Raw genomic sequence first — 19,045 nt, 5'->3', positions numbered from 1 at the left:
CATAGAATAACCCTGCATTATGTCGTCCGTTACCTTAACAAAACGGAGTGTGTCACAGAAATGCTAGTCAGCTCCAGTCTCAGACACCACAAAATATTGGGGAGGTTGTAACTAAACCGCTCGTTGCAAGCTGCGCTAAGAGCAAAGCGAACTTGTAACTGAAGGGTAAAGTGCGACACACTGTGTCTTTTCGTAGTGCAGTAATTAAAGTTTAACTACGATAAACAGCAACTTAAGCACCTGTGCGCCTATTGCCACGTTCATTGACAGGATTGTACTAAGTGCAGAATATTTACTAGGGACGATCGTAAAGTTACGAACAGTAATTTTTTTTTTTGCTCCCCTGGTATTGCAGCTGGAATGCCAAAATTTCGCGACAATATGGTTCGAAGTTTGTGATATAGAGGTATTTTGTTTTCATTTACAACTCTACCGAGAGAAGCCTGAACTACGAAAAAAGCACGTCATACCTCTTACTGTCGTCAACTTGTGAAGACCAGCGTAGTTAGATATTTGTAGGCCAAAGGGCATAAACCGTGTGAATTAAGGGTACAACACAAATGGAGTTTAGTGGAAGACAGATGGTGCGCATCCTTCCAAGAGGGCCGTGTGAACCTTAGTATTTCGCCACGATATGAGCAGCTCGTAACAGCTGCTACCCCTGGTAAGTGCGTGGTGTGTTACTGGTGGACTTTGCCGAATACGGGACCACTGAGTGCTGCGGCCTACATTGAAACTTTAAGCTGCGTCGCGCCTTTCGTGACAGAGGCCACAACATTAATGCGAGGGTGTCAAACTTCTCCATGACAATGCTCGCCACGTGTTGCTTCCCCTGTTCGTGAGATAATCGCCAAATGTGGGTGGGAGGTGTTCAAGCGTCAAACATATAGTCCTGATCTTTCACCGTCGGACTTTTGTTCTGAACAGTAGTGCTGCTGACACGATTCTTGCATATGCCGTTATTTCTATATATATTTGACGGTGCTGGCGCTGATGTGGTTAACATTTGACGATGCCACTATGATTCCAGTATATTAGGGCATGTTTTTATAAAAGAGATCCGAAGATGGTCATTATAGACCGAAACTGGTCGTCTGATTACAAAAAATTGGTGACCATAGAAGTAAAGGAAATTTATTCTCTATTTGGGTCACTGTTTTATTCGCGACCATGTCGCATTTTGTGAGACTTTCATCTGTCTGGTCCTTCCCGACCATCGCTTTGTGACAGATGCAGAAGTGAAATTAGCAGTCCGTAGATTGGTTATATTTCAGCCAAACGGACTTCTACGAACAGGGCATGTAGAAATTGGTGCCACGATGTGAGAAACGTTTTGAGAACGTTGGTGAGTATTTACTAAACTAGGTAAAAGACTTAAGTTCATTGGTGTATTTTTTGTTACCTATTAATCTTTTTAGTCATAAAATTACTGTGTTACTTTCCGATCTTCTTTCATGACTGGTAACAGAATCTGAGGCCAAGTTCTGCAGACATTGGTGGTGCATCTCGCTGTTTTTGCTGAGGAGACTGGCTACGTGACCATTAGTCACAAAAAATGGCTGCCTGCCCTGCTTTTTGCATGTCACCCGAATTCTTAAGTTTACTCATTTTCAGCCGCGAAGGGCGATCTATGAAAGCAGGTTAGAGAAGATAAACTTTTTTTGTCAAGGTCGGTAATACGAGGGTTGTCCAGAAAGTAATTTCCGATCGGTCGCAAAATGGACACTACAGTGAACACCCGATGAATCTTTGCACAGATGTGTTGGGTAGTGTCTCTAGAATGACTGTCGATCGCCTCAAGATGCTCTTTTCAGTTGTGATCGCACTGTGAGCGAGTAAAGGTGCCTAGAACAACGATGTCTCCCGCCAAGTAGGAGGGCCCGCTGACAGGCTTCCCCTTAGTGGATGCAGCCCACCTGACACAACTGCCACGCACTTCCTTCTTCATTGCAATTCTGAGTCGCACTCTGCAGGGGCAGTGAAGACGCTCCTGCAGCCTTTTCGATGGGAAGTGTTCGATCACCCACAACACAGTCCTCATTGGCTCGTCCTGAGTATCATCTCTGTTCACACGAAACACTGGATACGAAGACCACACTTGGGTGCAAGCTACGCTCTATAGACCAGCGTAGAGAATTATCGGAAAGCACAAGCGGCTGCCTCCTACGTTGGAAATTTGGTATAACGCTCCGACAAATGTCTAAGTCGGAGCGGCGACTATGGACAGACTTCTCTGAAAAATGTAGCTAACTCTTGCAAATAAAATGTTTCTCATTTTCGCTGTGGTTTCCACTTAGCGACCGATCGCAACTTACTTTCTGGACAACCCTCGTAATAACCTTATTTTCGAAAACCTGTTTCGGTAGTCAGTGTTACCAACTTCAGATCTCGACAGACAGGTTAATCTAAGAAATATGGAATAATCTGTCTGTCGATATCTGAAGTTGGTAACACTGACTACCGAAAAAGGTTATCGAGAATAAATGTGATTATTATCGATCTTGGTAAACAAGTTACTGGTCAGAACCCACATAACTAGTGTGCGCACTTACGTTGTTCTTTAGTGTGTGCTACCACAGGCACTGTACAAGTACCAGTGTGGGAACTCATCGAAATACAATATCTCGTAAACGACTCGCACTAGAATCTTGCAACAGACTCTACTGGAATTCTAATTTAACCTTCTTTTAATTTGTCAATGGGCAACATTCCCTTTAAAAAACTGTATGTTTGTACAAAGGTACACTTTCTAAGTATTATTACAATCTGTTTACTGGCTAACAATACGGGCCTCTGACTACTAATACTTTCTGTGAAAACCGCCTTTTAATAGCACTTTGCATTTCCGCAATATCTGCTGGTTAAGTTTCATGTGATTCACCCTGTATACCGTGGCACACTACCTCTTAGTCTGTAATCGGCGGAAGTCGGCTGTCTACGTGCCGATCCGTAATGTTTACGGTCGTTGCCAACCTTAATAGTTACAGAACACTACTGTGCCCCCCAACAACAAGTAGCAGTTGTGAATATAGTGTTGATCCGTGTGAATTTTGCGCAGTAATTGTTAAAATTACTTACAAAAGTGAGCGAAGAGGCTGTACCTGGTCCTTCTAGCGACTGACCATAAACTTTGGTGCCATTTTAGGGTCGCATTAATACGTTAAACGTTCGTTTCTTTTATACGCTGTAAACTGGCTGCTGTCAGCAGCCAATGTACTACGTGCAGATCGCAAGCTTCCGCTCTCGGCAATCTCCGCTCAGTAGCCAGGTATACCAATAGGACTGAGTGGGATCAGTGCGTATATGTAAATGTTGTAACTTGTAACAACAACATTAACACACTCGGCAAACATCCCTGATCAACATAGGAAAGCTGATCACCAGAGTCCTGTCTCATCCTGTAAAAAACTTCCACCATGTAGATGTAACCTTTTCATAGCTCAGCAATGAATTTATAGACAAAGTCTACGGAATTGTTTATATTGTAAAGCACTACTTCTTGAAAATTAAATCTTTGAACTGCTGGATAAGAGTAGAAATCCTGGCTCACTTTCATTCTGGATTAGTTGTTGGGAACTCGTTTCTCCTATGCTATGTGAGACAATTCCCTCAAAGTCCGGTTAGCCATTCAAAGGTTTCTTACAACACGCAGTGCATCTTTAAATTATCTTCGACAATTTTCTGGAAACTTTTACCCACTAATGTTATTTTTCTCCAGTTGCCTGTGTCATGTAACATAAAAGTTTTGTATCATTTCTGCAGGAGAAACCACACGTTCGACCTGGTGATCTTCGAGCGGATGCCCTACCAAGCCTACTACGGACTGTTCCACAGGGTCGGATCACCTCCTCTGGTCGGCTTTGTCACATTCTCTGCTCTTGCACCCACGTACCATACCTTGGGAAATGCCATGAACCCGGCTTACCTGCCCGAGGTCTGGGTTGGTCTCTCTGATCACATGACCTTCTGGCAGCGCTTGTACAACACCTACTTCTACCTGAGGTTATACCACACTTGGTTCTACCAAGTGCTCCCGGAACAGGAGTCTATCATGAGAGAAGTCTTCGGAAATGAACCACCTTCGATTTACGAAACTGAGCGCAACTACAGTTTGCTCATAGTCGGCAACCATTTCTCCCTGGAGTACCCCCGACAGCAGCTGCCGGACGTTATAGAGATTACTGGCATCCACGTATCGACCAAGATCGAGAAGTTACCAAAAGTGAGTCAAAAATAGTTTTGTAAGTTGATCACACGAACTGCACGTAATGGCATTGTTTTGTTGATTTGTACGTGAGCATCGTAATTCATTGAAATTCTCGATAATATTGGTAACCCAGTCATTTGTGAGTACAAATTTCCATGGCACTAGGACTAGCTGAGAAGTAGAACGTGATCTGTCTTCCTCCACGTATGGCATGGTGACTAGAATATTTAACGTAGATGGTGAATGAAGTGGAATTCTGTGACAGGACTTAGATGCTGACACAAGGTTCCACACTCTTTTCGAATACATTTCTCGGATGTAGCATGGCCAACAACATACCACTGCTTCACTCTACAAAACACTGCTATGAGGTTAGAGACCTGAAGCCGATAAAAGGCGGAAAGTCTACTTATCGTCGGTTTTACGGCACTACTTTCAGATTGCATTCTAGTGATAAAACAGTGCTTCAGCAGCAGTACTCCAAATCGTAAACTCATTGTCAGATTTCGAATTTTTTCTTAGAACAGTTGCTCTGGGTACATAACTTGAGTATGTAGGTTTGTGGGCTTTCCTAGGTTAATCATCAAATGCAACAGAATTTTATTTGGCCTGACTTACTGATCACTGGAAATTCAAGTGAACTGAATTGTCGCGTTCAAGAGAAACCTGTTCCAGTGATGCCTCATTGAGCGAAAGCCATGAATCGATTCCCCCGTAAACTAGATTTTCACCAATCACATCGTTAAAGTTTACAACTGTTGATCATACGTAGACCGTACGTTTTCACCTTTTTATGACGTAAAATGTACACTCATGCTCATAAATGAAGGATAATGTTGATACATGGTGAAACAACGCTCTGGCGGGTTTAAATCACCTCGAGGTATGGCCATGCTGTGCGTTTGACCTGCGGTCGTCGCACGGTGGCGCTGGCAGCAGTCCACATATGCAGAGGTGTGTTGGTGCATGTCAGAGTACGGTGCAGCGAGTAAGTGTTCAGACGTTTTAAGATGTGCTAACGGTGACTGTGTGTTGAAAATGGCTCAAAGAACGCATATTGATGACGTTATGAGGGATAGAATACTAGGGCGACTGGAGGCTGGTCAAACACAGCATGTCGTCGCACATGCCCTCCGTGTGCCACAAAATGTGATCTCAAGATTATGGCAACGATTCCAGTAGACAGGAAGCGTGTCCAGGAGCTACAGTGCGGGACGTCCACAGTTTACAACACCACAAGAAGACCGATATCTCAGCATCAGTGCCCGCAGACGGCCACGAGGTACTGAGGGTAGTCTTGCTCGGGACCTTACCGCAGCCACTGGAGCAGTTGTCTCCAGACACACGGTCTACAGACGACTGAATAGTCATGGTGTATTCGCCCGGAGCCCTGCAAGGTGCATTCCACTGACCACTGGTCACAGGAGAGCCCGTAAAGTCTGGTGTCAAGAACAAAGTACACGGTCATTGGAACAGTGGTCCCAAGTTATGTCCACGTATGTGTCCAGGTATAGTCTGAACAGTGATTCTCGCCGGGTTTTCATCTGGCGTGAACCAGGAACCAGTTACCAACCCCTTAATGTCCTTGAAAGGGACCTGTAATGAGGTGTTGGTTTGATGGTGTGGGGTGGGATTATGATTGGTGCACGTACACCCCTGCATATCTTTGACAGAGGAACTGTAACAGGTCAGGTGTATCGGGATGTCATTTTGTACCAACATGTCCGCCTTTCCAGCGGTGCAGTGGCTCCCATCTCCCTCCTGATGGATGATAACGCACGGCCCCGCTGAAGGAGTACCTTGAAACATAAGATATCAGGCGAATGGAGTGGCCTGCCTGTTCTCCAGATCTAAACTCCATCGAGCACGTCTGGGATGCTCTCGGTCGACGTATGGCTGCACGTCTTCAGACCCGTACGACACTTCAAGAGCTCTGACAGGCACTGGTGCAAGAATGGGAGGGCTATACCCCAGCAGCTGCTCGACCACCTGATCCAGAGTATGCCAACCCGTTGTGCGGCCTGTGTACGTGTGCATGGTGATCATATCCCATATTGATGTCGGGGTACATGGGCAGGAAACAGTGGCGTTTTGTAGCACATGTGTTTCGGGACGGTTTTCTCAACTTACCACCAATACCAAGGACTTACAGACCTCCGTAGTGTGTGTTCCCTATGTGCCAATGCTATCAGCGCCAGTTTTGTGTAGTGCCACGTTGTGTGGCAACACATTCTGAAATTATCCTTAATTTATGAGCATGAGTGTGTCTTATATTTGGGACATGCAGTCCTGCAGTTTGCAAAGCTTCATGTCCGAAATTCTGTGGACCATATAAGAATGTTTCTTTTCGTTTTGAAAAGACCCCCGCTGAAGCCTCTGATTCTGTGGAAATGTTGGCAGTGATGAAAAGGCTTACGAATGCCGACACAATCAGAAATTTGTAAGTAGTGTAAATCATATTTTGAACAGGTGACGATTATGGTCAGCTATATCATGTATCAAGACCTAACAGTTAACTGCAAGTAGCCAAGGAGTTCTCTGGGGTGGGGTGGGGTGGAGGGGGGGGGGGCAGCACCTCGTGATTGGAATTTAAATTCAAAAGCCTCTCCTGGGAAAGGAGATAGCTCAGAATCGAAGGATTGTTCCTGAATCACTTCCGACTGGCTGACGATATTGTCTTACACGTGACGGAAATAACAATTATGGTTTAAGAACTGTAACAACCAGTTGGTTTGAAGATCAGTTTACAGAAACATACGTCATCCCACTCTAATGCCTTTGCGCAATGAGAGTGGCGCTGTCAGAAAAGAGACTGTTTTGCTACACACTGTGTGCGGCTGAAATTGTGTGGCAACTGGAAGCAGACTGCAAAATTGAATTCGCGGGACGGTACGATTCGTGTGGGTCTACATCTACGTGATTACTCTGCTATTCACAATAAAGTGCCTGGCAGGGGTTCAATGAACCACCTTCATACTGTCAAGTCTGAACTTCACACTGTTAAGCTAAGAAATTCTGGTGTTACGTAGTCTAAATACAATGTTGCGTCCTGCAGTAGTGAAATGGTGTCAACGATTCGAAAAATGCCTCACAGGCGCTGGTCATACTGTTCGGGAAGTTCAAATCTTGCACCATGAAAATTCCATCTTTTCACCAAGCTAAAAGAACATAAAGGAGCGAATACATATCGTTGAGGAGTTGACTGGTAGAACGTTCAAAATACTCACGGGAATACAGCTAGATGACATCTCCGGCAACCGCCGATCACACACACACCACACACACACCACACACACCACACACACCACACACACCACACACACCACACACACCACACACACCACACACACCACACACACCACACACACCACACACACCACACACACCACACACACCACACACACCACACACACCACACACACCACACACACCACACACACCACACACACCACACACACCACACACACACACCACACACACCACACACACACACACACACACACACACACACACACACACACCACACCCACGACACCCACACGGGGGAGGGGGGGTGGGGGGGGGAGAGAGAGGGAGAGAGAGAGACTACACACACTAGCAAGATGTGTGTATCACATATCTAAAGATGACAGACGTCAGAATTTGTCGATGGTGACAATTAATAACCAACGGGTGAAGTAGCAATAGCTATGTCCACTTGTTTCTTTGAGAAGGGAGAGGGCAAGATTTCACGCAGAATTTACGCAAAGACCTCCACTCCATTTATAAGGTAACTCGCTAATTTAATTACTTAATTACTACTGCTTCCTTAATACCACTATCCCAATAACTGGAAGTGCATGCCAGAAACTCCAGGTTGTTATATTCTGTGGAATGACCAGTGTCAAAAAAAAGGAAAAAAAGGTCTGCAATAAAGATGAGCTTGGTTGTTGTGCGCGTGCGTGACACTAGTGCATTCAGTACACCTTTCCTCCACGCTCCTGATGGTCTGACCGATATATGACACGCTGCAACTGCAAGGAATATGACAGACACCTGCCTTACCCAAACCAAGATCACCTTTTACGGATCCTAGGATTCAGGATCTAGCTGTTGTAATAGTGTTGTTAGAGGAAGCATTTGAAATTAAACTAGCGATCGACCTTGTAAACAGAGATACAGGTTTTTGTTTAAATTCAGCGTGGAATCCCGCTCTCTCCCTTGACAAAAACGGAGGGACACATTTATTACTACCTTATTGCATCACGTTGGTCCTCTTTGGTTGAGCGCTGAACGTGTATTATATATTGCGTGTGTGTGTGTGTGTGTGTGTGTGTGTGTGTGTGTGTGTTGTCGCCCGGGATGTGCTCTGCAAACGGAAGTGTTGAATGCCCTTGCACAGTGCTTCCCTCCTGCGTTTGTGCCTTGAACATCTGTACCCGTGGAAATATCGACAGTTGCCGAAGATGTCGCTTGCCTGCCTTCCCAAAAGTTACTTGGACATTTTATACGCCGGGAGAAACTCAGGTTTCAGGTTGGTGGGACGTTCCAACTGTTGAGAAAACTCTTTAGGGTATGTGAGCGCATTGTGAATACGTAAAATTCTGCAGCGTTTAGGTCACTGTTACACCTAACCTTCATTAGGGCGTTGAGCTGGGAAACACGTAGCTTCTTCCACCGGTACATGACAATTTACTTTCGTAATTTGACATAGTATACAGCATAAGGAGGAAGGTGTCAGACGTCCATTATTGGTGTTTGCTTTATGTATGGTCATTGATGTCAACAGACGTCCTTCCCTGATGTGTGCTCTATTTCTCGCCGTTGGGGGTAACAGGCGAATGAGGAACTGACGGCTGTTGTAGCGTTGTTTGTTTACTTGCTGCCGGCTGAGGTGCAACGGTACCTTGAGTATCTACGACGGCTGTCATCTCCCGCACTCCTGTGTGGGTTGCTTTGCGAAGAGTGTTCTCTCACAGCGCTGTTAATGCTGGCAGCCCAGAGACTGGAAATGTGTACCTGTCTTCTCTGTTCATGCTGGTGGGTTATCTCTAGAGTATTCCATCTCAACGCAAGTGTCCGTTTCACCAGTACGTGGGCACCTAGAAATATCAGTTCGTCGTACTTGTCCTGGTTGTTCCGTCACCACTTACTTCGTGTTGTCTTTGGTGAATGTATAAACAGAGGGGCGGTATAGCTGTGGGTTAACCTCTCTCGTCTTTTTCAACAACCATCCTTATAGAGATATTTACAGAAACAGCGCTCCAGTCTGCACTATTATGTATCGAATGATAATGTTCTGAATGCTGGCTGCAGCACTTTGATGATACATTCATCTGCCTACGTGGAGAAGAACTGCTACGAAGTTTACTCCAACACCTTAGTCGACAACACAGCAAAATCCAATATTCTAAGGAGTAGTAACAACTGGCTTCTGCCCTACCTCGACGCGGAAGTTTATCGAATGTCAGTTGGTAAAATTGGCACAAAGTATACAGAGTGGTCCATTGATAGTGACCGGGCCGAATATCTAATGAAATAAGCATCTAACGAAAAAACTACAACGAACGAAACTCTTCTAGCTTGAAGGGGGAAGCCAGATGGCGCTATGGTTGTCCCGCTAGATGGCGCTGCCATACGTCAAACGGATATCAACTGCGTTTTTTTAAAATAGGAACCCCATGTTTTATGACATACTCGTGTTGTACGTAAAGAAATAAGAGTTTCAGTTGAACCACTTTTTTCGCTTTGTAATAGATGGCGCAAAATTAGTTTCAAGAATTTTGGGTAAGGCTGTCTGAAATGAGACTGGGCAGTAGTTATTAACATCAAACATAGCCCCCTTTTTATGTAATGGTTTAACAATAGCAGATTTCAGCCTCTCTGGGAAAATGCTCTGTTCCAGTGAGTTACTACACAGACTGTGAATCCTATTTCTCTGCCTGGAACAAGTTTTTAGTACACATTTGGAAATGTCATCACTGCCAAGGAGATTTTACTTTTGAGTAATTTAGTACTGTTCTAATTTCAGTAGGAGAGTTAAGCGGAATTTTTATTTTATAAAAATTGCATAGGCATTACCTCTATCTTGGTTAAATAATTTATATTGAGTTTGACAGAAATATGGTCTCCCTGTGCGCTCAGTTTTTATAATATTCCAAATTGCTTGAATCTTATTATCAGTTCTGATAGTCTCAGACAAATGCTCAAAGTTATCTTTTATAACTTTTCTTAACAAATGCAGTACATTTAATAATTTTTGACGGTTTTGAATCATTACTGCTTCTAGCTGTACGTTTCATTTCCCTTTTCTGTTTAAAAGATACTTTCATTCCTTTAGTAAACTACAGCTTTTTAGATGGTTTCTTGCAATTGTTTCATTGTTTTCTTAGGGAAACTATTTTCAGATATATTCACAAAGGTATAATAAAATAGGTTACATTTTAAATTAGCATCACCTTCCTTCTGCACATAATTCCAGTCTGTTGCAAGCTTTCCCTAAAATTAGCAAATGTTAAATAGTTAACTCAACATTATTTTGGAGGATTGTTTTGCGTTATTTTATGGAACTATGTCATGTTGTTGTTTTGTTGTTGTGGTCTTCAGTCCTGAGACTGGTTTGATGTAGCTCTCCATGTTACTCTATTCTGTGCAAGCTTCTTCATCTCCCAGTACCTACTGAAACCTACATCCTTCTGAATCTGCTTAGTGTATTCATCTCTTGGTCTCCCTCTACGATTTTTACCCTCCACGCTGCCCTCCAATGCTAACTTTGTGATCCCTTGACGCCTCAGAACATGTCCTACCAACCGATCCCTTCTTCTGGTCAAGTTGTGCCACAAACTTCGCTGCTCCCCAATCCTATTCAGTACTTCCTCATTAGTTATGTGATCTACCCATCTAATATTAAGCATTCTTCTGTAGCACCACATTTCGAAAGCTTCTATTCTCTTCTTGTACACACTATTTATCGTCCATGTTTCACTTCCATACATGGCTACGCTCCATACAAATACTTTCAGAAATGACTTCCTGACACTTAAATCTATACTCGATGTTAACAAATTTCTCTTCTTCAGAAACGCTTTCCTAGCCATTGCCAGTCTACATTTTATATCTTCTCTACTTGGACCATCATCAGTTACTTTGCTCCCCAAATAGCAAAACTCCTTTACTACTTTAAGTGTCTCATTTCCTAATCTAATTCCCTCAGCATCACCCGACTTAATTCGATTACATTCCATTATCCTCGTTCTGCTTTCGTTGATGTTCATCTTACATCCTCCTTTCAAGACGCTGTCCATTCCATTCAACTGCTCTTCAAAGTCCTTTGCTGTCTCTGACAGAATTACAATGTCATCGGCGAACCTCAAAGTTTTTATTTCTTCTCCATGGATTTTAATACCTACTCCGAATTTTTCTTTAGTTTCCTTTACTGCTTGCTCAATATACAGATTGAATAACATCGGGGAGAGGCTACAACACTGTCTCACTCCCTTCCCACTGCTTCCCTATCGTGTCCCTCGACTCTCATAACTGCCATCTGGTTACTGTACAAATTGTAAATAGCTTTTCGCTCACTGTATTTTACCCCTATCACCTTTCGAGTTTGAAAGAGAGTATTCCAGTCAACATTGTCAAAAGCTTTCTCTAAGTCTACAAATGCTAGAAACGTAGGTTTGCCTTTCCTTATTCTTTCTTCTATGATAAGTCGTAAGGTCAGTATTGCCTCATGCGTTCCAGTATTTCTACGGAATCCAAACTGATCTTCCCCGAGGTCGGCTTCTACTAGTTTTTCCATTCGTCTGTAATGAATTCGTGTTAGTATTTTGCAGCTATGACTTATTAAACTAATAGTTCGGTAATTTTCACATCTGTCAACACCTGCTTTCTTTGGGATTGGAATTATTATATTCTTCTTGAAGTCTGTGTATTTCGCCTCTCTCTAACATCATGCTCACCGGATGGTAGAGTTTTGTTAGGACTGGCTCTCCCAAGGCCGTCAGTAGTTCCAATGGAATGTTGTCTACTCCGGGGGGTCTTGTTTCGACTCAGGTCTTTCAGTGCTCTGTCAAACTCTTCACGCAGTATCGTATCTCCCATTTCATCTCCATCTACATCCTCTTCCATTTGCATAATATTGTTCACAAGTACATCGCCGTTGTATAGACCCTCTATATACTCCTTCCACCTTTCTGCTTTCTCTTCTTTGCTTAGAACTGGGTTTCCATCTGAGCTCTTGATATTCATACAAGCGGTTCTCTTTTCTCCAAAGGTCTCTTTAATGTTCCTGTAGGCAGTATGTATCTTACCCCTCGTGAGATAAGCCTCTACATCCTTACATTTGTCCTCTAGCCATCCCTGCTTAGCCATTTTGCACTTCCTGTCGATCTCATTTTTGAGAAGTTTGTATTCCTTTTTGCCTGCTTCATTTACTGCATTTTTATATTTTCTCCTTTCATCAATTAAATTCAATATTTCTTCTGTTACCCAAGGATTTCTACTAGCCCTCCTCTTTTTACCTGCTTGATCCTCTGCTGCCTTCACTACTTCATCCCTCAAAGCTACCCATTCTTCTTCTACTGTATTTCTTTCCCACATTCCTGTCAATCGTTCCCTTATGTTCTCCCTGAAACTCTGTACAACCTCTGGTTCTTTCAGTTTATCCAGGTCCCATCTTTTTAAATTCCCACCTTTTTGCAGTTTCTTCAGTTCTAATCTACAGGTCATAACCAATAGATTGTGGTCAGAGTCCTCATCTGCACCTGGGAATGTCTTACAATTTAAAACCTGGTTCCTAAATCTGTCTTATAATTATATAATCTATCTGAACCTTTTAGTATCCCCAGGGTTCTTCCATGATTCTTAAACCAAGTGTTAGCTATGATTAAGTAGTACTCTGCGCAAAATTCTACCAGGCGGCTTCCTCTTTCATTTTTTAGCCCCAATCCATATTCACCTACTACGCTTCCTTATCTCCCTTTTCCTACCACCGAATTCCAGTCACCCATGACTATTAAATTTTCGTCACCCTTCACTATCTGAATAATTTCTTTTATTTCATCATACATCTCTTCAATTTCTTCGTCATCTGCAGAGCTAGTTGGCATATAAACTTGTACTACTGTAGTAGGTGTGGGCTTCATATCTATCTTGGCCACAATAATGCGTGCACTATGCTGTTTGTAGTAGCTTACCCGCATTCCTGTTTTCCAATTCATTATTAAACCTACTCCTGCATTACCCCTATTTGATTTTGTGTTCATAACCCTGTAGTCACCTGACCAGAAGTCTTGTTCCTCCTGCCACCGAACTTCACTATTTCCCACTATATCTAACTTTAACCTATCCATTTCCCTTTTTAAATTTTCTAACCTACCTGCCTGATTAAGTGATCTGACATTCCACGCTCTGATCCGTAGAACGCCAGTTTTCTTTCTCCTGATAACGACATCCTCTGGAGTAGTCCCCGCCGGGAGATCCGAATGGGGGACTATTTTACCTCCGGAATATTTTACCCAAGAGGACGCCATCATTTAATCACACAGTAAAGCTGCATGCCCTCGGGAAAATTACGGCCGCAGTTTCCCCTTGCTTTCAGCCGTTCACAGTACCAGCATAGCAGGGCTGTTTTGGTTGTTGTTACAAGGCCAGATCAGTCAATCATCCAGACTGTTGCCTTTGCAACTACTGAAAAGGCTGCTGCCCCTCTTCAGGAACCACACGTTTGTCTGGCCTCTCAACAGATACCCCTCCGTTATGGTTGCACCTACGGTACGGCTATCTGTATCGCTGACGCGCGCAAGCCTTCCCACCAACAACAAGGTCCATGGTTCATGGGGGGGGGGGGGGGGAATCGTTTAATCATTTAATCATTATGTCATATACTGTAACTAACTGTGCGTCATGGTCAGAAATATTCTTCTTAAGAGGAAAAATTTTTGATTGATTAAACTTATGTTGTTCCACAAAAACATTATCAGTGTGATGGTTTTCTGTGCTATCAAAAGTAGGAAAGACTGTCAAATTGAATGAACAAAGTAATACTTCGTCATTCTTTCTACCAGACACTTTAAGAAACTCTACATTGAAATCTCCAAAAACAATAATTTGCTTCCCTCTGTCAGTCACAACAAAGAATTCAAGTTTTTCAGAAACAGCTGTAGCAGAGGGGACCTATACACACCTACAGTATTAAAAGTACTATTGTTTATGTAACTAAGTTATACAAAACTCCAACCAGATACTTTTTTGAAGAGTTAAGGTTTGTTCCATGAACCAGTTTCTGACCCTTTTTAGGTTCATCTTCAGATGGTTTCAGGAAGTTACATTATTATTGCTAGCATAATGCTGGGTTCTGGCTTTATGACAAACAGATGGAACACACTTTAATGTATCGTCGAGACTATAGCTTATCAGTCGATATGGATGTAAATTTAGTTTTTTACTTACTGCGACAGTATAGGCGGCTTTATCCAGTTAGTGTCCATCTGTCTGCCTCCATTTTGAGGTCCAGTTGTTACATCACTGTACACACTTCCACACAAGCTATATTAATTTACACTCTCACAGGGAAACTTTTCCAGCATCCAGCATGCGCTTTACAGCTGTTGCTTGTAACAAAGATCTTGAGATATGTATATATATATCTGTCGTGTCTGTGTGAGTACAATCTAACTTCTGCACCATTTCAATGCAGTAATGTCTTCATTGTAAATAACTATTATAGCAGTTGTATTACATGTTTATTACCTTATAAATCAATACAAAACTTTTTTATTTTAAATTCAGTGCATTAGTATTTGTAAAATGACTTTCATATAGTGTTCATTAAAAAATGACAATCATTCCACTTGGGACCTGTGGAATGGTACATTAGCTTATTTGTTATAGTTGTAAATATTTTTCATGTAATGTTGTTTTTCTGACATGTTCCTTATCCTGGAGGCCCTCCTCACTACAGATCAATTGGAATGAAAGTAAATCTAATCTAATCTAAAAAATCTAATCTATGTCCACTTTGTACAAAGATGTAATTTGTTGTTCTTTACATGTATTAAAGTCGATACAAGAGCAAAAATTTAATGAGACTGGCAATTACAGAACAGCACAAAATAAAATAAGTAAATTACTACGAGAACAAACTTCAGGTGATCTGATACCTTATTTCTATTTGTATATTACGTATAATGCAGGTAGCTTATAGCATTTTTTATTTTTTAATCATGATTGGCATTAACATGAATACCCAGGAATTAATGATACATAGTTAATGTACCTGCTGAGAGATGCAGTTCTCTGTATTACTAGGACTTTTATATTTAAAATTAAATTAATAACAAATCTTCAGATGAACTATTGACTTGTTTCTGTTGTTATGTTAACATGAGCTGGGGTATTAGCAAGAGTAGATTCCATTTATTTTTGCTAAAGGTATATGTATAAAAGTTATAGTGATGGTAATGGACTAAAGCTGTTTGTATGGTTATAAACTTTATATTTAAAAATCATGAACAAAAGTTCAACTATTGACTTATTTCTATTCTTACATTAAAGTGATCTGGAATATTGGGACAGGCAGCAACTGTTTGTTCCAGCTAGACGTAATATGTATGAAAGTACTGATTTATGTTAGCAGTAGGCAGCTTTAACATTTAGCAACGTAATACCAGTTTTATTCTGTGGCAGGGCATTACATTGATATCAGAGTAGTCAGGATAGGTGGGGGGAGGGGGCAGGGAGGCAGTGTAGGGTTGTTCGAGTGGTTACTTGTTTTGAGCTAGTAGTTCTTCAAAGATCTGAAGGAAGAATTTGTTTCTCAGTGCTGTAATTGTATAGATAAATATTTCACTTCCTTCAAGGTGGTCCAGTATTGTGCCTTTGTTGGCAAAATGGAGCATTTGGAGATTCTGTTGCGAAGCTTCCACCAGTTTGTCCAATGTAGAAGCTTGGATATGAGTTGCAAATGAGCTTCTACACACCCAACTTTTGATACTGTTGTATAGTGGCTTTGGTGCTGTGTATGATTTTATTTTGTATTTTGTTGTTGGTGAAGAAACTTAATTTTATGTTGTATGTGTTGAAGAGGTTGGAAATTTAGTGAGAAATCTTCTGTAGGAAAGGCAGGCTTATAAATGTGGTCTTCTTGTTTGTGGGTGGTTGTTCAGCAGTTGTGTGATTTAATTTTGCTGTGTGGATTATTTTATCTATTATTGCAGAGTTGTACCCATTGCTGGAGGCAATTGATTTAATAATTTCTGTTTCTTTTTGTCTTTCACTTGTGTCCATTGGGATTTTAAGCATCTAATTAACCATTGTTCTGAAGAATGCTTTTTTATGTTGGTCTGGATGGCAAGAGGATTTGTGTATGGTAACAATGGCGGTTGTTGGCTTTCTGAAAATTTGAAATTTATGCTTTTGATCTTTATTTCAGATTGTTAGATTAAGATAGTTAATGCCTTCTAGTGTTTCATGTTCTTTTGTGAATTGAATTTTATTGTGTATTTTATAAAGTTCTTTGGCTAGATCTACATGCATAATGTACCAAATAGGTATTTGCCCATGGATGGGTAGATTACATATGTAGATTATGGATGGGTTGGGAATGTGAGTCTCACAGGAAGTGTGGAAGGGATGAGTCTGTGCAGTCCTGCTATTCATCTGTGTCCTCGGTGGCTCAGATGGATAGAGCATCTGCCATGTAATCAGGGTTTCCTGGGTTCGAGTCCAGGTCAGTGCACACGTTTTCAGCTGTCCCCATCAAGGTATAGCAACAACACGTATCGGCAGTTGAGGGTTTCAGTTATCATTTATTCTACAGAAGCTGCACGGTCATCAATGGGATCTGTTCTTTCGAGAGTAATTACTGTCTTCATATATATTTGTTCATGGTTTTTCAAATACAAAGTGTACAGTCATACAAACTGCTTTAGTCCATTAGTCACTATAACTTTCATACATATACCTTTAGCTAAAATAAACAGTCTACTCTTGCTAATTCCCCAGATCATGTTAACATAACAGAAATAAGTCAACAGTGCATCTGAAGGTTTTTATTAATTTAAACTTAAATATAAAGGTCCTAGTCATACAAACAGCTGGATCTCACTGCAGATACAACAACTCTGTATCATTTATTCCTGGATATTCATGTTAATGCCAATAACGATTAAAATCGCTATGCCACTCGAAGCTATACAGCAGTGAAGTTGGTATCCTAGCAGAAGACCTGAGAAATTTATCTAACAATATCACATTCACTGTTGAAATATAAACCAAAGTTAACATCAACTTCCTAGATCTTAAAATATCACTTTGACATCTCCTACATCAAGAACCACAGATGTTACCACTACAAACACATCCTGCTATTCAAATCGGTACGAGATGCCTACCTTTAGGTCAATGCCTCATTGCACACATAATGTCCCCCTCAGACCTGCTGAACAGCAGAAGGATATCAGCATAATTAAATCAATTGTTGCAATAGTTGATATGATGCTTCAGTAATAGATGAGCTCTCCAAACAGGTTGAATTACCGAACTGAGTATCTTCAACACACATCTGCAGCAACTGTGAAGGACATCTAATCAATAAATTAATCAGTCATACTACATATGGGTAAAATTTTGTACCTATTCGAAAAGAAGAGTGTCAAACTCAGCCTTTCCACCAATAATAAGCTTCAACAGATAGTTGTACACACATTTCCCAACATTAGCACCCACGAAAAGAGATTAGTCGTCTATAAACAACTATAGTAACTGTCTCAATTTCTGCACTGGCCAACAGGTAGAATGTTTGAAACAGAATTTAAGAAACACTTGAATCCCTACGACTGAGTGACTTCAGCAACCTTTGTCACCAATCTTTGTAGAAAATAATGAACAATAGACACTACAGAAATCACCCTTCAGATCTTACGCTTTACAGATAAGGTTGTCAAAATGAATCTCATAGATGAGATTCGTAAGCATAAGAACACTTACCTTTCTGAATGACAAAGAATCAGCCGACACTTCTTTCCTAAGAAGGTTTTTTTTTTTTTCATTGTTTAGACCAATGTAATATTTCCATAGTCCATGAGAGCTGTAGTACTTTAAGTTGTTTCATAACTATATTTCTTGTGTGTATGCAGTATGCACTACTTATACCTCTATTGTATAATTCACATTTAAATTATATTCGTAGTCTGGTGTATTAAAACATTACTATTTATAATGCAAAATGCAATTACAGGTTCAATGTTCCAACTAGGTTTATCACTGTAACAGAAAACGTATGTTAGAGTGCTTATGTACTGTACACAGTGCTTCGTATCGTTTATACACAATCTTTGCTTGTGTAATCCTAAATATTCAGCATGTTAGGAACTATCGAAAATAATTTTACTTGTCTTTACGTTCCACTATCAAAGACATGAGCTACGCCCATACGCTATCACAGCAGCTATCACAGCATCCGCAACCTAACATCTTTACCACTGCAATATTTTTGAAATTGATTTTTTTGACGCTTTGTAAATGCTTATCGTGTTTGTTGGCACTAAACAGAGAACAGTGTTATGTAAAAAGTTTTCCAGTGAACTGAGCAGCACGAGCATAGTGCACAAATGTGTTGGTTTTAACGTTCCTAAGAGAAGCTCAGCGCATTTGGTCACACAGAATCAGACAGCAAGATGGTTTTCATCACATTTCACTTTTAACTAATTTTAAAACTTTCCGTAAATTACACTACTGGCCATTAAAATTGCTACACCACGAAGATGACGTGCCACAGACGCGAAATTTAACCGACAGGAAGAAGATGTTGTGATATGTAAATGATGAGTCTCTCAGAGCATTCACACAAGGTTGGTG

General features: G+C 41.3%; 1 protein-coding gene across 1 annotated transcript in view; it reads left to right on the top strand.

Annotated features, from left to right (window-relative positions):
* The window catches only part of LOC124594960 (UDP-glucosyltransferase 2-like), a 125,173-nt gene that overhangs the window by 61,691 nt on the left and 44,437 nt on the right, over positions 1-19,045 (top strand). Inside the window, exon 5 of the mRNA XM_047133470.1 lies at positions 3,763-4,222. Coding sequence (XP_046989426.1) covers positions 3,763-4,222 — 460 coding nt within the window. The remainder of the gene's footprint in view (positions 1-3,762; positions 4,223-19,045) is intronic.

This window comes from Schistocerca americana, chromosome 2, assembly GCF_021461395.2.
Source record: "Schistocerca americana isolate TAMUIC-IGC-003095 chromosome 2, iqSchAmer2.1, whole genome shotgun sequence".
Classification (NCBI taxonomy): domain Eukaryota; kingdom Metazoa; phylum Arthropoda; class Insecta; order Orthoptera; family Acrididae; genus Schistocerca; species Schistocerca americana.
The sequence above is the reverse complement of the archived record's forward strand: the minus strand, read 5'-3'. Positions and strand labels throughout refer to the sequence as shown.